Source organism: Pan paniscus, chromosome X (genome assembly GCF_029289425.2).
Source record: "Pan paniscus chromosome X, NHGRI_mPanPan1-v2.0_pri, whole genome shotgun sequence".
In the NCBI taxonomy this organism is placed as follows: Eukaryota; Metazoa; Chordata; class Mammalia; order Primates; family Hominidae; genus Pan; species Pan paniscus.
The window spans coordinates 1030459-1057463 of NC_073272.2; the positions used below are offsets into that span (position 1 = coordinate 1030459).

Below are 27005 nucleotides of genomic sequence, written 5' to 3' on the forward strand. Positions count from 1 at the left end.
TGTATTTGTATATGTATTTGTATATGTATATGTATTTGTATATGTATATGTATTTGCATATGTATATGTATTTGTGTATGTATATGTATATGTATTTGTATATGTATACATATATATGCACTCTGTAACATTGTTAACACACACTATAAGATTGCGATCCACTATTAGCATCTATATATACATCTATATATATAGTGTGTATATATATACACTATATATATATACATCTATACATCTATATATAGTATATATATAGTGTGTGTATATATATAGTGTATATATATAGTGTGTGTATATATATATAGTGTGTATATATATACTATAAGATTGCTGGCCAGGCGCGGTGGCTCACGCCTGTAATCCCAGCACTTTGGGAGGCCAAGGCAGGCAGATCACGAGGTCAGGAGATCGAGACCATCCTGGCTAACATGGTGAAACCCTGTCTCTACTAATAATACAAAAACTTAGCCGGGCGTGGTGGTGGGCACCTGTAGTCCCAGCTGCTCGGGAGGCTGAGGCAGGAGAATGGCGTGAACCCGGGAGACGGAGCTTGCAGTGAGCCAAGATCATGCCACTGCACTCCAGCCTCGGCGACAGAGCGAGACTCCGTCTCAAAAAAAAGAAAAAAAAAAAAGATCAAATGCTTTACTCTTTGTTTAAAAAAAAAAATCCTCTGACAATCAGATGAGGTGTCTCAAGCCTGTCATCCTAGCACTTTGGGAGGCTGAGGTGGGTGGATCACCAGAGGTCAGGAATTTGAGACCAGCCTAGTCAACGTGGTGAAACCCTGTCTCCACTAAAAATGCAAAAATTAGCCGGGCGTGGTGGCGGGTGCCCGTAGTCTCAGCTACTCAGGAGGGTGAGGCAGGAGAATCACTTCAACCCGGGAGGCAGAGGTTGCAATGAGCCAATCTTCTGCCACTGCACTCCAGCCTGGGCAACAGAGCGAGACTCTGTCTCAAAAAAAAAAAAAAAATTCCTCTGAGAGCTGGTCGTGGTGGCTCACACCTGTAATCGCAGCACTTTGGGAGGCCAAGGCAGGAGGATCACCTGAGGTCAGGAGTTTGAGACCAGCCTGGCCAACATGGCGAAACCCCGTCTCTACTAAAAACACAAAAATTAGCCGGGTGTGGTGGCGGCCGCCTGTAATCCCAGCTACTCGGGAGGCTGAAGCAGGAGAATCATTTGATGGGAAGTGGAGGTTGCAGTGAGCCGAGATCGTGCCACTGCACTCCAGCCTGGGCAACAGAGTGAGACTCCGTCTCAAAAAAAAAAAAATGCTGGGGACAGTGGCTCACGCCTGTAAACCCAGCACTTTGGGAGGTCAAGGCGGGTGGATCACCTGAGGTTAGGAGTTCAAGACCACCCTGGCCAACGTGGTGAAACCCCCATCTCTACTAAAAATACAAAAATTAGCCGAGCGTGGTGGCGGGCAGCTGTAATCCCAGGTACTCAGGAGGCTGAGGCAGGAGAATTGCTTGAACTCGGAAGGCAGAGCTTGCAGCGAGCCAAGATCGCGCCACTGCACTCCAGCCTGGGCGACAGAGCGAGACTCCGTCTCAAAACAAACAAACAAACAAAAAATCCTCCGAGAATCCAATGCTATGGGAATGGTACATGGACGGAACTGGGGACTCACAGAGTGGGAAGATGGTTTTACAGCATTTTGGACGTGCTGCCTTGGGGTTTATGTGACAACGTTCAGGCACGAAAAGGAACTGGGAGTAAAGCTCCTCGAGCAATCGGCTCCCATCTGCCATGAAGCCTTGGAACACAGAGACTCATGTGGGGGAAAGTTAGCAGGGCAGTGGCTGCCTTAGACAGTGAGGCTGGGTCTTCAGAGTCTCCTAGTCCTACCATCATTGGCGTGGAGACTTCCCATCCATGGTGGTGTGGAGTCCCCGGGACAGTCCCCTCTGTCTTTAAATGTCAACGTGGATCCTGACGTTGACTTTGACAGTGGTGTGTCCATCACAACGCCACGTAGGAGCAGTCATTCATCACAAAGGTGAAGCCCCCGATTGTGACCACATCACCGCCTTGGAGGGGCTGGTGGGGAAGCTGGAGGGATCCCCCAGAGGCCTCTTTCTCCTCGGTCTGTGGGTCCAGCATCCTGGGAGACTCGGCTTCAGTCTTGGCCAACTGGACCACCAGGGGCTCCTCGGGGCCACTTTCTTGCTCTGCACCTGCCATCTTGTGGAGGTGGGCCACGTTCTGGGTGTCTGTGATCCACTCCTACCAGGAAGAACATTCTAGCTCAAACACAGTGGACACACCACAGACAGCGTCCTGACCATCCGTACAGACGGTACCCACCACAGACATCCCTGGACATCTTTCTCTTTCTTTCTCTTTCTCTCTTTCTTTTCTTTTCTCTTTCTTTCTCTTTCTCTCTTTCTTTTCTTTTCTCTTTCTTTCCCTTCCTTTCTTTCTTTCTTTCTTTCTTTCTTTCTTTCTTTCTTTCTTTCTTTCTTTCTTTCTGTCTTTCTCTCTTTCTCTCTCTCTCTCTTTCTCTCTCTCTTTCTTTCTTCCCAAGAAACAACACCATTCCCAATGGAACAGGAAAGCCCTCTCATCTGGGAGGTCTGAGCCCCTACAAAGCTCTTGTTTGGGGCATCCAGGAGCTCTGACACCAATACCCTTGTAAACCAAAAATAATTTTTTTTTTTTTTGAGACGGCATTTCGCTCTTGTTTCCCAGGCTGGAGTGCAACGGCGTGATCTCGGCTCACCGCAGCCTCCGCCTACCCGGTTCAAGCGATTCTCCTGCCTCAGCCTCCTGAGTAGCTGGGATTACAGGCACCCACCACCACACGCGGCTAATTTTGTATTTTTAGTAGACACGGGGTTTCAGCATGTTGGTCAGGCTGGACTCGAACTCCCAACCTCAGGTGATCCACCCGACTCGACCTCCCAAAGTGCTGGGATCAAAGGCGTGAGCCACCGTGCCTGGCCCCCAAAAATAAAATTCTAAGCCTTCCAACAGACTGACGGACTCTCCAGTCAGCCAAGGTGATTCCAAAGTTAAGTTAAAACCTAGTTTGAGCCAGCCGGGCGCAGTGGCTTACACCTGTAATCCCAGCACTTTGGGAGGCCGAGGCGGGTGGATCACAAGGTCAGGAGATCGAGACCATCCCGACTAACATGGTGAAACCCCGTCTCTATGAAAAATACAAAAAATCAGGCGGGCATGGTGGTGGGCGCCTGTAATCCCAGCTACTTGGGAGGCTGAGGCAGGAGAATGGCGTGAACCCGGGAGGTGGAGCTTGCAGTGAGCCGAGATCGCGCCACTGCACTCCAGCCTGGGCGACAGAGTGAGACTGTGTCTTAAAAAAAAAAAAAAAAAAAAAAACCAAGTTGGAGCCATAATGGGAAGTCAGAGTTGGACATGCTTCTTTATACCCTCTTCCCTTTGAAATTCAGACACACCTGACCAGCATTAAAATCAACACATAGGACACATAAACCGGGCACGGTACCTCACGCCTGTCATCCCAGCACTTTGGGAGGCCAAGGTGGGTGGACTTGAGTTTGAGACCAGCCTGGACAACATGGTGAAAAAACCCGTCGGTACTAAAAATACAAAAAATTAGCCAGGTGTGGTGGCGGGTGCCTGTAATCCCAGCTACTCGGGAGGCTGAGGCAGGAGAATGGCGTGAGCCTGGGAGGCGGAGGTTGCAGTGAGCAGAGATCAAACCATTTTTCTTTCTTTCCTTCTTTTTCTCTTTCTTTCTTTCTTTCCTTCCTTCCTTCCTTCCTCTCTCCCCCTTTCCTCCCTCCTTCCTTCCCTTCCTTCCTTCTTTTTTCTTGACAGAGTCTCACTCTGTCACCCAGGCTGGAGCACAATGGCACAATCTCAGCTCACTGCAACCTCTGCCTCCACAGTTCAAGCGATTCTCCTGCCTCTGCCTCCAGAGTCGCTGGGATTACAGGAGTGAGCCAGCACGCCCGGCTAATTCTTGTATTTTTAGTAGAGATGGGGTTTCACATGTTGGACAGGCTGGTCTCGAACTCCTGACCTGGAGTGAGCCTGCCGCCTCGGCCTCCCAAATTGCTGGGATGACAGGCGTGAGCCACTGCGCCTGGCTGTTAATGTCGTTCTCTAAAAGGGTCGCGCTCAGAGAGATAGGAATGCAGGCAGAGGTGCACCTGCTTGGTGGAGAGGAGAAGAGACACAAGGAGAGGGCGGATACCTGGAAGTTCCCTTGGTGTATCTCAAAGAGCCCGGGGAAGATGGATTTCGGGTCTGGCACGCTGGGCATGAGAAACTTCTTCATTCTGAAATAGAGACGGAGAGTGTGGTCAGGTCGGCCACAGCCCCGCAGGAAGGGGTGGCAAGAAGCACCTACAGGGCATGGACCCCAGGGACAGACCAAGAATGGCAGAGCGGAGCCTTCCACATGGACACATGTGTCTCCTCCCACTGCCCAGGGACTCTGCCTCTGGGGTCCTCATAAAGTTCCCATCAGGAGGCCGGGCGCGGTGTCTCACGCCTGTAATCCCAGCACTTTGGGAGGCTGAGGCGGGTGGATCACCTGAGGTCAGGAGTTCGAGACCAGCCTGGCCAACATGGTGAAACCCTGTCCCTACTAAAAATACAAAAATTAGCCAGGCGTGGTGGCAGGCGCCTGTAATCCCAGCTACTCGGGAGGCTGAGGCAGGAGAATCGCTTGAGCCCGGGAGGCGGAGGTTGCAGTGAGCCGAGATTGAGCCACTGCACTCCAGCCTGGGTGACAGAGTGAGACTCCGTCTCAAAATAAATACATAAATAAATAAATAAGAAAATGACTCAACATCCCAGCTACTGGGGAGGCTGAGGCAGGAGAATTGCTTGAATCTGGGAGGTGGCAGTTGCAGTGAGCCGAGATCGCGCCACTGCACTCCAGCCTGGGTGACAGAGTGAGACTCAGTCTCAAAATAAATAAATACATAAATAAATATATAAGAAAATGACTCAAACTCCCAGCTACTGGGGAGGCTGAGGCAGGAGAATTGCTTGAACCCGGGAGGCGGAGGTTGCAGTGAGCCGAGATCACGCCACTGTACTCCAGCCTGGGTGACAGAGTGAGACTCCGTCTCAAAGTAAATACATAAATAAATCAATAAATAAGAAAATGACTCAATCTCACATTTTTGAAAAGTTCTCTGTAGTCTGAAAGAATATTGTTTTGTCTAGAACTCTCACTGGATTCAAAGCGAAAAATTCAGTGAGAGATGGAGCAAAGACAATATTAGATCTTGGACCATTCTTCTTGCTGCCCTTACCAAGTTGCCCAGCTTACCTGGACTTCTTTAGTTTTCTTTTTGAGAGACAGGATCGTGCTCTGTCACCCCGGCTGGAGTGCAGTGGTGCAATCACAGCTCACTGCAGCCTTAAACTCCCAGGCTCAAGCCATCCTTCCACCTCAGCCTCCCAAATAGCTGGGACTACAAGTGCACGCTACCACGCCCAGCTAATTTTATTTTTTCCTTTGTTTCAGACAGAGTTTCACCGTTGTCACCCAGGATGGAGTATAACGGTGTGATCTCAGCTCACGGCAACCTCTGCCTCCTGGGTTCAAGTGGTTCTCCTGCCTCAGCCTCCGGAGCAGCTGGGACTATAGGTGCTAATTTTTATATTTTTATAAATATATATATTTATATAATTATATATATTTTATATATTTTTATATATTATATATATTTATAGAATTATATATATTTTTATATATTTATATATTATATATTAAATTATATATATTTATATATTATATATTAAATTATATATATTTATATATTATATATTAAATTTTATATATTTATATATTTTATATAGATTAAATTAAATATATATTTATATATTAAATTAAATATATATTTATATATTTTATATATATTAAATTAAATATATAATATATAAATATATTATATATATTAAATATATTATATATATTTTATATATAATATATTTATATATTATATATATTATATATTTATATTTATATATAATATATATATTTATTATATATATTATATATAATATATATAATATATATAATTATATAAATATAAATATATATATAAATACATATAATTATGCGCCCGGCTAATTTTTATATTTTTAGTAGAGGTGGGGTTTCGCCATGTTGGCCAGGCTGGTCTCGAACTCCTGACCGCAGGTGATCCTCCTGCCTCGGCCTCCTAAAGTGCTGGGATTACAGACATGAGCCACCACACCTGGCAGGGCTAATTTTTTTTTTTTTTTTTTTTTTGAGACAGTGTCTTGCTCTGTCACCCAGGCTGGAGTGCAGTGGCGCAATCTCGGCTCACTGCAAGCTCCGACTCCCAGGTTTACGCCATTCTCCTGCCTCAGCCTCCCGAGTAGCTGGGACTACAGGCGCCCACCACCACGCCTGGATAATTTTTTTGTATTTTTAGTAGAGACGGGGTTTCACCATGTCAGCCAGGATGGTCTCGATCTCCTGACCTCGTGATCCGCCTGCCTCGACCTCCCAAAGTGCTGGGATTACAGGCATGAGCCACCGCGCCCGACCAATTTTTATATTTTTAGTAGAGGTGGGGTTTCGCCAGGTTGGCCAGGCTAGTCTCAAACTGCAGACCTCAGGTGATCCGCCTGCCTCGGCCTCCTAAAGTGCTGGAATTACAGGCGTGAGCCACCGCGCCCGGCTGGGCTGATTTTTTTTTTTTTTTTTTTGAGACAGTCTTGCTCTGTTGCCCAGGCTGGAGTGTAGTGGTGCGATCTCAGCTTACTGCAACCTCCGCCTCCCGGGTTCAAGCAATTCTCCTGCCTCAGCCTCCCGAGTAGCTGGGATTACAGGTGCACGCCACCACGCCCGGCTACTTCTTGTATTTTTATTAGAGACAGGGTTTCACCATGTTGGCCAGGATGCTCTCGATCTCTTGACCTTATGATTCACCGCCTTGGCCTCACAAAATACTGGGATTACAGGCGTGAACCACCGTGCCTGACCCTAATTTTTATATTCTTAGTAGAGATGGAATTTCACCATATTGGCCAGGCTGGTCTCGAACTCGTGACCTCGTGATCTGCCTGCCTCGGTCTCCCCAAGTGCTGGGATGACAGGTGTTAGCCACCATGCCCGGCCCCTCCGAAATTTCTTATAATGCACCGTCAGAAGAGTGGGCATTGTATGGAAACTGAGGCCCAGGGAAATGACTCTATCAGGCGATGAATCTTTTTTCCTACTTCACAGACATTGTGCAAGCAGGTCCCTCCACCCACGGGCGGCAGGAGTCATCCTTACCTCCATAATTTCCATAAAGACAGAAGGAGGAGAGACACCATCAGAAGGATGGCCAGGCTGGAAATTAAAATAAATTTGGACAGCTTTGGTTTGGGAGGCGTTGGTGTCTCTGCACAGGCATCTGAAACAAAACGAAAAGGCGGCTGTCAGTTTTCAACATGACGTGCGGCTGTACGTTTTCAACATGATGTTACATCTCATCCCTGACCACTCTCCCTCATTTTTTGGTGTTCGTTTTTTTTTTTTTCTTGGTTCTCGTTGTTTGTTTTTTGTTTTGTTTTTGTTTTTTGTAAATATTCGTGTCAGCAAATCTTTTACTTTTTTTTTTTTTTGAGACAGAACCTCACTCTGTTGCCCAGGCTGGAGTGCAGTGGTGCCATCTCAGCTCACTGCAACCTCCGTCTCCCGGACTCAAGCAATTCTCCTGTCTCAGCGTCCCGAGCAGCTGGGATGACAGGCACCTGCCACCACGCCCGGCTAATTCTTTGTATTTTTGAGTAGAGACGGGGTTTCACCATGTTGGCCAGGCTGGTCTCGAACTCCGGACCTCGTGATCCACCCACCTCGGCCTCCCAAAGTGCTGGGATCACAGGCTTGAGCCACTGCGCCCAGCCCAGTCTGGTATTTTTAATACAGTAATTCTCCTGCCTTAGCCTGCCGAGTAGCTGGGACTACAGGCATCCGCCACCACGCCGGGCTAATTTTTATATTTTTAGTAGAGATGGGCCTATTTTTTTTTTTTTAATGAATGTTAGTGTCAGCAAATTTTGATTCCTATGGAAAATATCCTGGAAAGAGACACCGTGTCTCTGGACGACAACGCATCCCACAGCCACCCCGAGGAAGTAAGGGCAGGTTCAACATGTAGCCTTCGGAGGCTTCTGGTTGCTGGAGGTGTTTACAGCATATGAGAGCTTGCTTTCGTGTGTTGGTGGCTGTGCTCATTAAATCATGCCCCCTGAAAACATACGTCGAAGGCTGGGCGCGGTGGCTCACACCTTTAATCCCAGCACTTTGGGAGGCCGAGGCGGGCGGATCACAAGGTCAGGAGTTTGAGACCAGCCTGGCCAATATGGGGAAACGCCATCCCTACTAAAAATACACACATTAGCCGGGCTTGGTGGTGCGTGCCTGCAATCCCAGCTACTTGGGAGGCTGAGGCAGGAGAATCACTTGAACTCGGGAGGCGGAGGTTGCAGTGAGCCGAGATCGTGCCACTGAACTCCAGCCTGGACCACAGACTGAGACTCCCTCTAAAAAAAATAAAAATAAAAAAATAAAAAATAAAAACATTTAATCAGGTGTGGTGGCGTGTACACTGTAATCCCAGCCACTCGGGAGGCTGAGGCGGGAGAATCGGTTGAACGTGGGAGACAGATGTTGCAGGGAGCCGAGATCGTGCCACTGCACTCCAGCCTGGGCACCATGAGAATGTTTCTCAAAAAAACAAAAGAAAGAAAACTCTCCCAAGTGAAAGCAGCCGGAGAATGAAACAAGGAGAGGAATTACTTTCAGATGGGGCCCTGGGGGATGACAGAAGGCTGAGCTTGCTCAGACACACCCTCCTGGGAAGGCAGGACACCCTCCCTCCCACCTCCCGGGAAGGCAGGACACCCTCCCTCCCACCTCCCGGGAAGGCAGGACACCCTCCCTCCCACCTCCCGGGAAGGCAGGACACCCTCCCTCCCACCTCCCGGGAAGGCAGGACACCCTCCCTCCCACCTCCCGGGAAGGCAGGACACCCTCCCTCCCACCTCCCGGGAAGGCAGGACACCCTCCCTCCCACCTCCCGGGAAGGCAGGACACCCTCTCTCCCACCTCGAAGGCAGGACACCCTCCCTCCCACCTCCCGGGAAGGCAGGACACCCTCTCTCCCAGCTCGAAGGCAGGACACCCTCCTTCCCACCTCCCAGGAAGGCAGTGGCTATGCCTACTCCAGCCTGGCGACAAGGCTATGGGACACTGCCGGGTAACAAGCATTACCCTGAATCTCGCCTCTCTGCCAGCACGTCACCTCTGACCAGTCGCTTGGGTATGTGTCTGGCCCATATACATCCTCCATAGCCTTCACCCTGACCCAGAAAGAGTAACACTTCTCGGCATCCAAGCCTTCTATGGTGACGTTGCAGGTATTTTCCTGTTTGGACTGGAGACACACACACACACACACACACACACAATGATTAGTGATGTAACCTGTCTGTCCAGAGTTTTCCTTCTGGAGGGTTCGCAGTCTCGCTGACTTCAAGAATGGAGCCGCGAGGCCGGGCACGGTGGCTCACGCCTGTAAACCCAACGCTCTGGGAGGCTGAGGCGGGTGGATCACCTGAGGTCGCGAGTTCGAGACCAGCCTGGCCAACATGGAGAAACCCCGTCTCTACTGATAATACAAAAATTAGCCGGCCATGGTGGTGTGTGCCTGTAATCCCAGCTACTTGGGAGGCTGAGGCAGGAGAATCGCTTGAACCTGGGAGGCGGAGGTTGTAGCGAGCAGAGATCGCACCACTGCACTCCAGCCTGGGTGACAGAGTGAGACTGCGTCTAAAAAAAAAAAAAGATGGGGTCTCACTCTGTTGCCCAAGCTGGTCAACAACTCCTGGGCTCAAGCAATCCTCCTGCCTTGGCCTCCAACAGTACTGGGATTACAGGCATGAGCCACTGTGCCTGGCCTGTATTTACTTTATTATTATTTTAATATATTATTTATTTATTTACTGAGACAGAGTCTTGCTCTGTTGCCCAGGCTGGAGTGCAGTGGTGCGGTCTCGGCTCACTGCAACCTCTGCCTCTCGGGTTCAAGCAATTCTTGTGCCTCAGCCTCCCGAGTAGCTGGGATTACAGGCACCACCATGCTCGGCTAATTTTTGTATTTTTAGTAGAGATGAGGTTTCACCACGTTGGCCAGGCTGGTCTTGAACTCCTGACCTCAGGTGATCCACCCACCTTGGCCTCCCAAAGTGCTGGGATTAAAGGTGTGAGCCACTGCATCCAGCCTGTATCTACATATCTTTACAGATATAAATGGATATAAAGATACAGATGAATGTTCTATTCTATGTATCAGTTTATACATATATAGTTTATATATGTTTGTAGATATATGTACCAATAAGATATCTCTATATGTATATTTATATATGTGTGTATATATAAGCTGTATATATAAGGTGTGTATATATAATTGTGTATATATAAGCTGTGTGTATAAGGTGTGTATATATCTATGTGTATAGAAGCTGTGTATATAAGATGTGTATATATGTGTATATATAAGCTGTGTATCTATATGTGTGTATATATGTGTATATATAAGCTGTGTATGTAAGGTGTGTATATTTGTATGTGTGTATATATGTGTATATATAAGCTGTGTATATTAGGTGTGTATATACGGGTGTATATATATGTGTACATAAGCTGTGTATATAAGCTCTGTATATATGTGTGTGTATATATATGTGTGTATATAAGGTGTGTATATATGTGTGTATATGTATTGTATATAAGCTGTGTGTGTATATATATATAAAGTTTGTGTATATATACATGTGTGTATATACATGTGTGTATATACATGTGTGTATATACATGTGTGTATATACATGTGTGTATATACATGTATATAAGCTGTGTATATAAGCTGTGTATATGTGTGTATGTGTGTGTATATACGGTGTGTGTATATGTGTGTATAAATATGTGTATATAAGCTGTGTATATAAGGTGCATATATATGTGTATATATACGTGTATATAAGCTGTGCACATGTGTGTGTATATATATGTGTGTATATAAGATGTGTATATACATGTGTATAAATATGCGTATATAAGGTATGTATATATGTGTGTGTATATATGTGTATATAAGCTGTGTATATGTGTGTATATATGTGTGTATATAAGGTGTGTGTATACGTGTGTATAAATATGTGTATATAAGCTGTGTATATAAGGTGCATATATACATGTATATATATGTGTATATAAGCTGTGTATATTATATATGTGTGGGTATATATATGTGTATATAAGCTGTGTGTGTGTATATATGTGTGTATATAAGATGTGTATATACATGTGTATAAATATGCGTATATAAGGTATGTATATATGTGTGGGTATATATATGTGTATATAAGCTGTGTGTGTGTATATATGTGTGTATATAAGATGTGTATATACATGTGTATAAATATGCATATATAAGGTATGTATATATGTGTGGGTATATATATGTGTATATAAGCTGTGTGTGTGTATATATGCGTGTATATAAGATGTGTATATACGTGTGTATAAATATGCGTATATAAGGTATGTATATATGTGGGTATATATATGTGTATATAAGCTGTGTGTGTGTGTATATATGTGTATATAAGATGTGTATATATGTGTGTATAAATATGCATATATAAGGTATGTATATATGTGTGTATATAAGCTGTGTATCTATATGTGTGTATATGCATGTGTATATATGTATATATAAGCTGTGTACACAAGGTACGTACATATGTGTGTGTATATGTGTGTGTGTACACACACATATAGGTAGATATACAGTCATGCATTGCTTAACGATGGGGACATGTTCTGAGAAATGCATTGTGAGGTGATTTCTTCATTATGAGAATATTCTAGAGTTTACTTACACACACCTAACTGGTCTAGCCTGCTGCACACCTAGGCTGTATAGTAAATTGCTCTTCAGCTACACACCCATACAGCACGTTACTGTACTGAATACTGCAGACAAACCTAACGCGAGGGTAAGTATTTGTGTATCTAAACATAGAGAAGGTACAGGAAAAATATGGTATAGAAGAAAATAATTGGGACAGCTGCATAGGACAGCTGTGTGATAATCATAGGAGACTACCGTGATACATGCAGTCTGCTGATGACCGAAAGGTCGTTAGGCAGCACATGACTGTGTGTGTGTGCCTGTGTGTGTCTGTGTGTGTCTGTGCATGTCTGTGTGTGTCTGTGTACCTGTGTTTGTGTGTCTGTGTGTGTGTGTGTGTAGAGAGACAGGTGTGTAGAGATACAGATAGAGATAGGACTAGAGGTAGACAGATAAAGAAATGATAGATAAATAGATAAAACAGAGAGATGACAGAGTTGATAGATGATACATAGATAGATGATAGAGAGATAGATAGATGATACATAGATGATAGAGCGATGAGAGAGAGATAGATGATACATAGACAGATGATAGAGAGAGAGATAGATGATACATAGACAGATGATAGAGAGAGAGATAGATGATACATAGACAGATGATAGAGAGAGAGATAGATGATACATAGACAGATGATAGAGAGAGAGATAGATGATACATAGATGATAGAGCGATGAGAGAGAGATAGATGATACATAGACAGATGATAGAGAGATAAATAGATGATACATTAGATAGATAGATAGATAGATAGATAGATAGACAAATAGATAGATAGAGAGACAGACAGACAGATGATACAGAGAAGTAGATAGATAGATGATACTTAGATAGATAGAGATGGATAGATGATGTATACATACATACATAGATAGATAAATACATAGATAAGATAGTAGATGGTAGAATAGAGATAATGGGTAGGTAGTTAGAGATGATAGATAGTTGAACTACATAGAGATAGGGATGATATATATAGAAGATTGACCGTACATAGATAGATAAAAGAGAGTTGGTAGATAAAATAGACATGGATAGAGCCATAGAGAGATAGATAGAACAAAGAGAGTTAATAGATAAAATAGATGAAAGATTGAAAGACAGAGATAGAGAGAGATAAAATAGAATGAGAGATTGAAAGACAGAGATAGAGATAAAATAGAATGAGATAGATGATAGATTGAAAGAGAGAGAAATTGATATAGATACATAGAGGTAGAGATAAAATAGAATGATATAGATAGATTGATAGATAGATAAATAGATTGATAGACAGACAGACAGACATATTATTGGTTCTCTTTCTCTGGAGACCCCTCAGAGACACAGAGAGAAACATGAAAAAGCCAAGCTGGACTAGAGCTCTCTGAGGAAGATACAGCAGAGTGGAATTCAGGAAGGTGTAGACAGAGGAGAGCGGGGTCTGATGAAACAGCGAATCCCACAGCCCGCACCTGCGGGACGCTCAGCCACCATCGCCCTGAGTCGCGGCCGCCCGGCTCACCTGCCACTCGGTGTCGAAGGGGCTCCGGTACTGAACCTCATAGAGGAGATCACCATAGGACAGGTCAGAGCACGTCACCGTCACTGCGTCCTGATGCCACGAAAATCTCACGTGCTTCGGGGAACTGGGTTTCACTGAGAAGAAGAAATAACGGAAGCGACGTCCCTCCTCTGTGAGCTGATTGTGACAGGCTGACCTCATCCCCTTTCTCTAGCCTGTACCCCTCCTCCCCTTAATACCTTATGGGTCTCGGGGTTCACCCGTCCTCATTACTTTTATAGGAGAAGCTTCCACCAGAGCTCCGAGAACCCGTAGGGTTGTGAAGGAACGAACTCTCTACAATTCTGCGGAAAATGTCCCGTGTGTCTGTTACGGGCTAAATTAAGTCCCCCACAAAAATATATGTTCAAATCCCAACTCCCCAGAAACTCAGAATGGAACTGTATTTAAAAATAGGATCCTTTAGAAGGCTGAGGCGGGTGGATCACCTGAAGTCAGGAGTTCGAGACCAGCCTGGCCAATATGCTAAAACCCCGTCTCTACTAAAAATACAGGCATGGTGGCGGGCGCTCGTAATCCCAGCTATTAGTGAGGCTGAGGCAGGAGAATCGCTTGAACCCGGGAGGCGGAGGTTGCAGTGAGCCGAGATTGAACCACTGCCCTCCAGCCTGGGTGACACAGCGAGACTGTCTCAAAAAAAAAAAAAAGGATCATTATAGATTCAGTTAGTTAGCATGAGGTCATACTGCAGAAGGAAGGGTTCTAAATGCGATGACAGGTGTCCTTCTCGGAGACAGAGGAGGAGACACAGACACAGAGGAGGAGGCCACGTGCAGATGCAGGCAGAGACTGGGGTGATGCGGCCACAAGCCCAGGGATGCCTGGAGCCACCAGGAGCTGAGAGAGGAAGGAAGGAGCCTCCCCTAGAACCCTGGAAGGAACTGAATATAATTATACCGGATGGAACAGTGGCCCCCAGAAACATCTGTCCACATCCTAAAGCCCAGGACCTGGAATGAGACCGGATTTGGAAATAGGTTCTCTGCAGATGTAATTAGGTGAAGGACCTTGAGGTGAGATGATCCTGGAGTAGGGTGTCCCCTAAATCTAATGACAGGTGCCCTTGTAAGAGACAGAGGAGGAGACACAGACACAGAGGAGAAGGCCACGTGGAGACGGAGACAGAGGCTGGAGTGATGCGGCCACAAGCCCAGGGACACCTGGAGCCCCCAGGAGCTGGGAGAGGCAGGAAGGATCCTCCCTTAGAACCTCCAGAGGGAATGCGGCTCTCAGACATCTCCATCTGAGACTCGTGGGCTTCAGAACTGGGAGAGAATAAATTTCTGCTGTTTTAAGCCTCCAGTTTGTGGTGACCTATTATAGCCCAGGAAACGCACCCAGTATCTATAAGTAATTTCACGAATAAAGAGTTCATAGTTCTCACCGGATTCTCAAAGAGATCCGTTTCCCCTACCTCTAAAAAATAAAAAAGTAAAAAAGAAACACAGACTTACAGAATTCTAGGATAAAGAATAAACATTTTGGAAACAGGGTTTCCCTACATTTGTCCCTCATTTCCTCACCCGAGACTTAACAGCCAGTTCTCAACGCACATAAGAAAACCAGCCTGGGCAACAGAGCAAGACCCTCTCTCTCAAAAAAAAAAAAAAGAAAAAGAAAATCCAGTGAGTGGGATGAGGATGAGAGGATATTTCCAGCTCACTGTGTGTGTGTGTGTGTGTGTGTGTGTGTGCGCGCGCGTAGGCAGGGCACCAGAGGGCATCTCTAATTAATTCCCTTATTTAATTTAATGAATTTATTTATTTGAGATGGAGTTTCACTCTTGTTGCCCAGGCTGGAGTGCAATGGCGCGATCTCGGCTCACCACAAACTCCGCCTCCCAGATTCAAGCGATTCTCCTGCCTCAGCGTCCCGAGTAGCTGGGATTACAGGCATGCACCACCAAGCCCAGCTAATTATGTATTTTTAATAGAGATGGGGTTTCTCCATGTTGGTCAGGCTGGTCTCGAACTCCCCACGTCACGTGATCCCCCTGCCTCGGCCTCCCAAAGTACTGGGATTACAGGGGAGAGCCACCGCCCTGGGCCTTATTTATTTTTAAATAATAAATTTATAAATCGCCCAGGCTGCAGTGCAGTGGCACCGTCTTGGCTCACTGCAGCCTCCGCCTCCCGGGTTCAAGCAATTTCCCTGCCTCAGCCTCCCGAGTAGCTGGGATTACAAGCGTGCGCCACCACGCCTGGCTGATTTTTTTTTTTTATTATTTTTAATAGAGACGGGGTTTCACCACGTTGGCAAGGCTGGTCTCGAACTCCAGACCTCAAGTGATCCGCCCGCCTTGGTCTCCCAAAGTACTGGGATTACAGGGGAGAGCCACCACCCTGGGCCTTATTTATTTTTAAATAATGAATTTATAAATCGCCCAGGCTGGAGTGCAGTGGCACCATCTTGGCTCACTGCAGCCTCTGCCTCCCATGTTCAAGTAATTCCCCTGCCTCAGCCTCCCGAACAGCTAGGATTACAGGCATGCGCCATCAGCCCGGCTAATTTTTTGTTTGTTTGTTTGTTTGTAGAGATGGGGTTTCACCATGTTGGTGAGGCTGGTCTCGAACTCCAGACCTTAAGTGATCCGCCCGCCTTGGCCTCCTATAGTGCTAGGATTACAGGCGTGAGCCACCGCTCCCCGCCTTTAATTCGTTCCCTTAAATCACAGTCTCCCAGGGTCATCTGGTCTCCCCACTGGGGGCAGATTCAATCCCCAACCAGTGTGCGTGTAAGAGGAAACTTCCTGGAAGGCCGGTTTCTTCCCACTTGGAGTCAGGAGCTGGGCACCGGGCTGCAGTGGTCCATGAGCTTGATTTTCAGAACTTACTGAAAGTAACTGAAGGTAAGGAGATGAAGGGGTACTGAAAAGTGTGCTGGGCTTGCTTTTCAATCGTTACGGTAATCATTGATCCCGCGACTTGCGAGAGCTTGCTTTTCAGTACTTATGGTAATCAGCTGAAGGAAGTACTGAAAAGTATGGTGAGCTTGCTTTTCAATAGTTACGGTGATCATTGATCCCGCGACTTGCGAGAGCTTGCTTTTCAGTACTTATGGTAATCAGCTGAAGGAAGTACTGAAAAGTATGGTGAGCTTGCTTTTCAATAGTTATGGTGATCATTGATCCCGCGACTTGCGAGAGCTTGCTTTTCAGTACTTATGGTAATAAGCTGAAGGAAGTACTGAAAAGTATGGTGAGCTTGCTTTTCAATAGTTATGGTGATCATTGATCCCGCGACTTGCGAGAGCTTGCTTTTCAGTACTTATGGTAATCAGCTGAAGGAAGTACTGAAAAGTATGGTGAGCTTGCTTTTCAATAGTTATGGTGATCATTGATCCCGCGACTTGCGAGAGCTTGCTTTTCAGTACTTATGGTAATCAGCTGAAGGAAGTACTGAAAAGTATGGTGAGCTTGCTTTTCAATAGTTACGGTAATCATGGATCCGGTTATTTGCATGAGCTTTTGTATTTATGGCAATAAGCTGAAGGAAGTAGTGAAAAGGATGCTGGGCTGCTTTTCAATAGTTACGGGAATCACTGATCCTGCGACTTGCTAGAGCTTGCTTTTCAGTACTTATGGTCATAAGCTAAAGGAAGTACGAAAAGCATGGTGACCTTGCTTTTCAATAGCTGCGATAATCGTAAATCCGGTAATTTGCATTGAACTTTTCAGTTTTTATAGTAATCAGCTGAAGGAACTACTAAAAAAGCGTGCTGAGCTTGTTTTTCAATTGTAACGGTAATCATCGATCCCGCGACTGGTATGAGGGTGTTTTTCAGTCCTTATAGTAATAAACTGAAAAGCATGGTGAGTTTGCTTTTCAATAGTTACGGTAATCATGGATCCGGTTATTTGCATGAGCTTTTGTGTTTGTGGCAATAAACTGAAGGAAGTAGTGAAAAGGATGCTGGGCTGCCTTTCAATAGTTACGGGAATCACTGATCCTGCGACTTGCTAGAGCTTGCTTTTCAGTACTTATGGTCATAAGCTAAAGGAAGTACGAAAAGCATGGTGACCTTGCTTTTCAATAGCTGCGACAATCGTAAATCCGGTAATTTGCATTGAACTTTTCAGTTTTCAGTATTTATAGTAATCAGCTGAAGGAACTACTAAAAAAGCGTGCTGAGCTTGTTTTTCAATTGTAATGGTAATCATCGATCCCGCGACTGGTATGAGGGTGTTTTTCAGTCTTTATAGTAATAAACTGAAAAGCATGGTGAGTTTGCTTTTCAATAGTTACGGTAATCATGGATCCGGTTATTTGCATGAGCTTTTGTGTTTGTGGCAATAAACTGAAGGAAGTAGTGAAAAGGATGCTGGGCTGCCTTTCAATAGTTACGGGAATCACTGATCCTGCGACTTGCTAGAGCTTGCTTTTCAGTACTTATGGTCATAAGCTAAAGGAAGTACGAAAAGCATGGTGACCTTGCTTTTCAATAGCTGCGATAATCGTAAATCCGGTAATTTGCATTGAACTTTTCAGTTTTCAGTATTTATAGTAATCAGCTGAAGGAACTACTAAAAAAGCGTGCTCAGCTTGTTTTTCAATTGTAACGGTAATCATCGATCCCGCGACTGGTATGAGGGTGCTTTTCAGTCCTTATGGTAATAAACTGAAAAGCATGGTGAGTTTGCTTTTCAATAGTTACGGTAATCATGGATCCGGTTATTTGCATGAGCTTTTGTGTTTGTGGCAATAAACTGAAGGAAGTAGTGAAAAGGATGCTGGGCTGCCTTTCAATAGTTACGGGAATCACTGATCCTGCGACTTGCTAGAGCTTGCTTTTCAGTACTTATGGTCATAAGCTAAAGGAAGTACGAAAAGCATGGTGACCTTGCTTTTCAATAGCTGCGATAATCGTAAATCCGGTAATTTGCATTGAACTTTTCAGTTTTCAGTATTTATAGTAATCAGCTGAAGGAACTACTAAAAAAGCGTGCTCAGCTTGTTTTTCAATTGTAACGGTAATCATCGATCCCGCGACTGGTATGAGGGTGCTTTTCAGTCCTTATGGTAATAAACTGAAAAGCATGGTGAGTTTGCTTTTCAATAGTTACGGTAATCATGGATCCGGTTATTTGCATGAGCTTTTGTGTTTGTGGCAATAAACTGAAGGAAGTAGTGAAAAGGATGCTGGGCTGCCTTTCAATAGTTACGGGAATCACTGATCCTGCGACTTGCTAGAGCTTGCTTTTCAGTACTTATGGTCATAAGCTAAAGGAAGTATGAAAAGCATGGTGACCTTGCTTTTCAATAGTTATGGTAATCGTGGATCCGGTGATTTGCATGAGCTTTTTAGTATTTATGGTAATAAGCTGAAGGAAGTACTAAAAAGCGTGCTCAGCTTGCTTTTCAATTGTTACGGTAATCAGGGATCCCGCGACTGGTATGAGCTTGCTTTTCATTACTTACGGTAACAAGCTGAAAGACGTACTGAAAAGCATTCAGAGCTTGCTTTTGAATTATTACGGTAATCATGGATCCGGCGATTTGCATGAGCTTTTCAGTACTTACGGTAATAAGCTGAAGGAAGTACTGAAAACTATGCTGAGCTTCCTTTTCAATAGTTACGGGAATCATTGATCCCGCGACTGGCTGGAGCTTGGTTTTCGTTACTTACAGTAATAAGCTGCAGGAAGTACTGAAAGGCATGGTGATCTTGCTTCTGAATAGTCAACGGTAATGATGGATCCGGCGATTTGCATGAGCTTGGTTTTCAGTCCTTGTGGTAATAAGCTGAAGGAAGTACTGAAAAGCATGGTGAGCTGGCTTTACAATACTTACGGTAATAAACCATCCAGCGACTTGCGGTGAAAACGGGGTGCGTCCCATTCCTGATGGAGAAATAGAGAATGTCGTCTCGCTGCTCTGCGTCTAGGAGGCACCCCGAAGTGTGACCTTCCTGGAGAAGGTAGTTGGTGCACTGGTCATAGGCCTCATCACCGTCGAATCTGTGGTTTAAAACGACGACCATTCAGCAACAAAACAAAAAAGCATGTCTTATTTATTTAGAGATGGGGTCTTGCTCTTGTCGCCCAGGTTGGAGTGCAGTGGCGCGATCCCAGCTCACTGCAACCTCCGCCTCCCGGGTTCAAGCAATTCTCCTGTCTCAGCCTCCTGAGTAGCTGGGATTACGGGCACCTGCCACCATATACAGCTAATTTTTGTAGTTTTACCGGAGACAGGGTTTCACCATGTTGGGGCCAGGCTGGTCTGGAACTCCTGACCTCAGGTGAGCCACACACCTTGGCCTCCCAAACTGCTGGAATGAGAGGTGTGAGCTACCACACCTGGCTTTTTTTTTTTTTTTCTAAGACGGTGTCTCGCTCTGTCCCTGAGGCTGGAGTGCAGTGGCACGATCTCGGCTCATTGCAATCTCTGCCTCCCGGGTTCAAGCGATTCTCCTGCCTCTGCCTCCTGAGTAGCTGGGATTACGGGCACGCACCACCACCCCCAGCTAATTTTTGTGTTTTTAATAGAGACGGGATTTCGCCATGTTGACCAGGCTGGTCTCGATCTCCTGACCTCAGGTGATCCACCCACCTCGGCCTCCCAGAGTGCTGGGATTACAGGCGTGAGCCACCGCGCCCGGCCGTTTTTTTATTTGTTTGTTTGTTTTTTGAGACAGAGTTTTGTTCTTGTTGCCCAGGCTGGAGTGCAATGGCGTGATCTCGGCCCACTGCAACCTCTGCCTCCCGGATTCAAGCGATTCTCCTGCCTCAGCCTCCCAAGTTGCTGGGATTACAGGCGCACGCCCCCGCGCCCGGCTAATTTTTTTGTATTTTTAGTAGAGACGAGGTTTCACCATGTTGGCCAGGCTGGTCTTGAACTCCTGACCTCAGGTGATCCACCCCCCTCAGCGTCCCAAAGTGCTGGGATAACAGGCATGAGCCAACACACCCCCTAAGAACTGCCCCTTTTACAGAGGAAGAAACTGAGCTGAATTCTGCAACTACGTGCAAAATCCAGCATTTTTTTTTTCTTTTTGTGAGGTTTTTGTTTTGTTTTGTTTTTGAGACAGTCTCGCTCTGTCGGCCAGGCTGGAGTGCGGTGGTGCAATCTCGGCTCACTGTGAACTCCGTCTCCCAGGTTGAAGCGATTCTCTTGCCTCAGCCTCCTGAGTAGCTGGGATTACAGGCACCTGCCGCCACGCCCGGCTAATTTTTGTATTTTTAGTAGAGTTGGGGTTTCACCATGTTGGCCAGGATGGTCTGGAACTCCTGATCTCAGATGATCCACCCACCTCGGTCTCCCAACGGTGAGTCTTATTTTCCAAATAACTTCGTTTTAAAATTTCCCTGTTCTGTACACTTTGCCGTTTATCTCTCTTTTGTTATCAAACTGAAGAATCATCCACCCATGACTAAATTTATTGGAAAAACCCTTCCTGCAATGTTCGCACGCATACTTCTGGGTGTCTAACTAAGCCAAACTAAAAATAAAAATAAAGTCACATCAGGGAGACACAGGGTTGGGGGTAGCCCCGGGTAAGGCTGTGGAATGTTTCAGAGACTGAGTCTTTCCCTCCCCGGCTGCCTAGCGGATAAGACTTCAGGTTCACCCAGAGCTCTGGGTGAACAAAACTCTCTGTTAATCTCCCGTGAAGAATCTAGGTGATTTTCAGTCCGGATGCCGTGGCTCACGCCTGTCATCCCAGCACTTTGGGAGGCTGAGGCAGGTGGATCACATGAGGTCAGGAGTTTGAAACTGGCCTGGCCAATATGGTGAATCACCATCTCTCCTAAAAATACAAAAATTAGCTAGGCCTGGTGGCAGGTACCTGTAATCCCAGCTACTCTACTCGGGAGGCTGAGGCAGGAGAATTGCTTGAACCTGGGAGGCAGAGTTTGCAGTGAGCCGAGATTGCGCCACTGCACTCCAGCCTGGGCGACAGAGCGAGAGTCCGACTCCAAATAAAAACAAACAAAAAAAAGAATGTAGGTGATTTTGAGAGTGAGTCAGCCGTCCCTTGGCAAGAAGGTTTGGGGCAATGAGATTGTGGTTGTGGGGAGGGCTGAGGCTTTCACAGAACAAACATTCCGGCTTGCACAGTCTGATGCTTTACACTTTTGTTCTCAAGCATTCCCAATCGCTGACGGCTCAGAAGAGCGATTTTGAGCCCCCCGGGCGTGGGGTTCGCTTTCTGGGGGCCACTTACCTGTAGTGGAAAGTCAGGTTGGTCCTGGAGTATTTGCTGGCATTCCATGTCACCTGCACGGTTTCTAAATTGAAGTAGATGATCTGAATCTGTACTCCTTCTGCTAGACACAGACGCATGAAGTTCACGGTGAGGCAACTCTTTTATTTTTTTTTTTTTTTAATTTATTTTTCTTTGTGAGACGGAGTCTCTCTCTGTCGCCCAGGCTGGAGTACAATGACACGATCTCGGCTCACTGCAACCTCCGCCTCCAGGGTTCAAGCGATTCCCCTGCCTCAGCCTCCCGAGTAGCTGGGATTACAGGCACCTGTCACCACGCCCGGCTAATTTTTTGGATTTTTAGTAGAGACAGGGTTTCACCGTGTTAGCCAGGATGGTCTCGATCTGCTGACCTCATGATCCACCCGCCTCGGCCTCCCAAAGTACTGGGATTACAGGCATGAGCCACCGCGCCTGACATATTGTATTGCATTGTATTGCATTGTATTGTATTGTTTTGTATTGTTTTGCATTGTATTGTATTGTATTTTTTATTGTATTGTATTGTGTGAGACAGACTCTCACTCTGTCGCCCAGGATGGAGTGCAGTGCCGCAATCTTGGCTCACTGCAACCTCCGCCTCCTGGGTTCACGCCATTCTCCTGCCTCAGCCTCCGGAGTAGCTGGGGCTACAGGTGCCCGCCACCATGCCTGGATAATTTTTTGTATTTTTAGTAGAGATGGGGTTTCACTGTGTTAGCCAGGATGGTCTTTATCTCCTGACCTCGTGATCCGCCCGCCTCATCCACCTAAAGTGCTGAGATTGCAGGTGTGAGTCACCGCACCCGGCTGCTTTTGTTTTTGTTTTTGTTTTTGCAAAAGGTAAGTTCACCCACTAGTGCCACGCACAGATGTAGCTGTATACATCAATCATGTATCCAGCGACACATCCCCTGTGGATACCTAAGGTGGCATCGGAAACTGTCCCCATCGATCCACCTTACTGTCTTTCTCAAAACACCACACACACCAACTTCAGAAATGGACCGGCCAGGTGCAGCGGCTCACGTCTGTAATCTTAACACTGGGAGGCCGAGGCGGGTGGATCACCCGAGGTCAGGAGTTCGAGACCAGCCTGGCCAACATGGTGAAACTCCGTCTCTACTAAAAACACAAAAAAATGAGCTGGACATGGTGGTGGGTACCTGTAATCCCAGCTACCTGGGAGGCTGAGGCAGGAGAATGGCTTGAACCCAGGAGGCAGAGGTTGTAGTGAACCGAGATCGTGTCACTGCACTCCAGCCTGGGTGACACAGCAAGACTCCCTATCAAAAAAAAAAAAAGAAAAGAAAAGAAATGGGCCAACCGTAAAGAAGACTTTCTGCGTTTGCTAGGAAGGTTGCATAGACTTCAGTAGGTTTGATGTTTCAAGAGGTCTGGGTTTGTAATTCCGAATGGGGACAATGGAAATATTTTAGGATTGAGCAAACATGTAATGATATTTTGGATAATGAAAGCCAAGTCTCTTTTTTTTTTTTTTTTGAGACAGAGTCTCGCTCTGTCGCCCACGCTGGAGTGCAGTGGTGCGATCTCGGCTCACTGCAAGCTTTGCCTCCCGGGTTCATGCCATTCTCCTGCCTCAGCCTCCCAAGTAGCTGGGACTACAGGCACCTGCCGCCATGCCCGGCTGATTTTTTGTATTTTTTAGTACAGACGGGTTTCACCGTGTTAGCCAGGATGGTCTCCATCTCCTGACCTCGTGATCCGCCCGCCTCGGCCTGCCAAAGTGCTGGGATTACAGGCGTGAGCCACAGTGCCCGGCCAAGTCTCTCACTGTCAAAGAAGTCAGTTACAGGTTTGGAAAGATGGGGTACAGTGAACCTTGTCATGTTGGGTTCTAAGTGGAGGTATCTGGAGGATAGATAGATAGAGATAGATAAATGGTAATGTTAGATAGATAGAATTATATAGATGATGATAGAAATAGTTAGACAGACACAGATAGATAGGGATGGGTAGGTAGATGGATGAATCAATGGACAGGTGGGTGTATAGGTGGAAGACAAGTGGATGGGTGGGTGGATGGGTGAGTGGATGGATGAATAAATGGATGAACAGATACACAGGTGAATGGGTGGATGAGTGGATGGATGCATGGATAGATGGATAGATGGATACGTAGATGTGTACATGGATGGGTGGATGGATGGATGGATGAGTGGATGAAAGTGTGGGTGAATGCATAGGTGGATGGATGGTTTGATGGGTGGGTGGATGGATGTGTTGGTGGATGGATGGATAGATGGATAAGTGGATGAAAGGATAGGTGGGTGGATGAGTGAGTCAATGGATGAATAAATGGATGAACAGATACATAGGTGAATGGATGGATGGATGCACGGATAGATGGATATGTAGATGTGTACATGGATGGGTGGGTGGGTGGATGGATGGGTGGATGGATGGATGGATGGATGGATGGATAAGTGGATAAAAGTGTGGGTGAATGCATGGATGGATGGATGTATTGGTGGATGGATGGGTGGATGGATGGATGGATGTATTGGTGGATGGATGGATGGATAAGTGGATAAAAGTGTGGGTGAATGCATGGATAGATGGATGTATTGGTGGATGGATGGATGGATGGATGGATGGATAAGTGGATAAAAGTGTGGGTGAATGCATGGATAGATGGATGTATTGGTGGATGGATGGGTGGATGGATGGATGGATGGATAAGTGGATAAAAGTGTGGGTGAATGCATGGATAGATGGATGTATTGGTGGATGGATGGGTGGATGGATGGATGGATGGATGGATAAGTGGATAAAAGTGTGGGTGAATGCATGGATAGATGGATGTATTGGTGGATGGATGGATGGATGGATGGATGGATGGATGGATGGATGGATAAGTGGATAAAAGTGTGGGTGAATGCATGGATGGATGGATGTATTGGTGGATGGATGGGTGGATGGATGGATGGATGGATGGATAAGTGGATAAAAGTGTGGGTGAATGCATGGATAGATGGATGTATTGGTGGATGGATGGGTGGATGGGTGGATGGATAAGTGGATAAAAGTGTGGGTGAATGCATGGATAGATGGATGTATTGGTGGATGGATGGGTGGATGGGTGGATGGATAAGTGGATAAAAGTGTGGGTGAATGCATGGATAGATGGATGTATTGGTGGATGGATGGGTGGATGGATGGATGGATGGATGGATAAGTGGATAAAAGTGTGGGTGAATGCATGGATGGATGGATGTATTGGTGGATGGATGGGTGGATGGATGGATGGATGGATGGATAAGTGGATAAAAGTGTGGGTGAATGCATGGATGGATGGATGTATTGGTGGATGGATGGGTGGATGGGTGGATGGATGGATGGATGGATGATAGATGGGTGGATGGGAGGATGGATAGATAACAGATGGGTGGATGGTGGATGGATGGATGAGTGAATGAAAGGTTGGGTGGACGGATGGCTGGGTGGGTTGATGGGTGGGTGAATGTATGAGTGCATGGATCGTTTGATAGATGGGTGGATGGATATATTAGTGGATGGATCAATGAATAATAGATGGATGGATAGTGGATGGATGGGTGATTAATGGGAAAAGATAGATGAGATACATTGATGGATAGATTAAAAATGAATATATCAATCAATCAATCAATAGATAAACACACACACGCACACATACAGTTCCTAGTTCTGGCCACCGAAAGCGCATATAAGCAGTGGATATTCCGGGAGCAATAAGTATACTTATTATTCATGTATTTACTTATAAATATGTTTCGTCCCAGCTACTTGGGAAGCTGAGGCAGGAGAATTGCTTGAACCCAGGAGGTGGAGGTTGCAGTGAGCCGAGATCGTGCCACCGCACTCCAGCCTGGGCAACAAGAGCGAGACTCCGTCTCAAAAAAAAAAAAAAGAAAAGAAAGAAAAGAAAAGAAGAAAGAAACCTCCACGCTCATTGTTTAAGTTTTACAAAATAAAGAGTGCCTGGTTGCAAAGGAAACCACAAACCAAAATACAACAAGAAGAGGGTGTTTAAATAATTACCTGCTCCTCCTTGCCCCAAAGCCATCCAGCCTCCCAGCAGAAAGACGGCAGCTCCCCGCAGCAGAACCAGCCGCCCCATGCCTGAAACAGGAGTGGAGAGTGAGGTCCTCAGGGGCCTACCAGGAACAGATCACTCATGACTCATAAGCAGAGGTCACCATCGATTTTAAAAAGTCAGAAAGGAAACTAGGGAAATGATTACAGGCAGGAAGCACAGTGACAGTTGATTTTCAAAGATACGCTGGTCAAGAACACACACACACACACACACACACACACACACACACAATCAATCCAGGATCAGGACTGCCACGCACACTGCTGAGCTGAGCCCTCCCCTTCCCTCCCCCTCCCCCATCTCCTCCCCCTCCCCTCCATTCCCTTCTCTCCCTCTCCCCTCCCCTGCATTCCCTCCCCTTTTTTCCCCCTCTCCTCCCCACTCCCCTCCGCTCTTCCCCTCCCCTCTCTTTCCTTCCTTTCCCTTCCCCTCCCCTTCCCCCCTCTCCCCTCCCCTTCCCCCCTCCCCTTTCCCCTCCCCTCCCCTCCCTTCCTTTCACTTCCCCTCCCCCTCCTCTCTCCCCTCCCCTCCATCCCCTCCCCTCCCTTCCCTTCTGCCTCTCACCCACCCCCTCCTCCCTCCCCTCCCCCTCCCACTTCCCTTTCCTCCCCTCCCCTCCTCCTCCCCACCTCCCCTCCCCTCCCCCACCCCCTCCTCCCTCCCCTCCCCCTTCCCTCTCCTCCCTTCCCTTCCTTTCCCTTCCCCTCCCCTCCCCCACCCCGCCCCCTCCCTTCCCATCCCCCTCCCATCCCCTCACCTTTTGTCCCCCTCCCTTCCCCCACCCCCTCCACCTATCCCCTCCCCTCCCCTCCCGTCCATGGATGGTGTATGGATGGATGGATAAGTGGATGAAATGGTGGGTGGATGGGTGCGTTGATGGAGTGGATGGATGGATAAATGGATGAACAGATACATAGGTGGATGGGTGGATGGATGCATGCATAGATGGATATGTAGATGTGTACATCCCCTCCCCTCCCTTCCCCTCCCCCTCTCCCCCCACACACTCCTCCCTCCCCTCCCCCTTCCCTCCCCTCCCCTCCTCCTCCTCCTCACCTCCCCTCCTCCTCCTCACCTCTCCTCCCTTCCCCTCCCCCCTCCCCCTACCCCCTCCTCCCTCCCCTCTCCCTCCCCCTTCCCTCTCCTCCCCTCCTCCTCCCCACCTCCCCTTCCTTTCCCTTTCTTTTCCTTTCTTTTTTTTGAG

The 27005-nt window shown here is 46.6% G+C and overlaps 1 protein-coding gene across 1 annotated transcript; it reads right to left on the minus strand.

Moving 5' to 3' along the window:
- Positions 1–309: 309 nt before the first annotated feature.
- Positions 310–25845, minus strand: LOC100981146 (cytokine receptor like factor 2). Its single transcript, XM_034950161.3, has 8 exons — positions 25744–25845; positions 21682–21784; positions 19308–19474; positions 13459–13592; positions 9248–9410; positions 7265–7385; positions 4193–4277; positions 310–2235 (listed from the first exon to the last, which is right to left on the minus strand). Exons 1-8 carry the CDS (start codon positions 25820–25822, stop codon positions 1972–1974), a joined length of 1116 nt encoding a protein of 371 aa, XP_034806052.1. The 5' UTR covers positions 25823–25845; the 3' UTR covers positions 310–1971.
- Positions 25846–27005: the final 1160 nt, after the last annotated feature.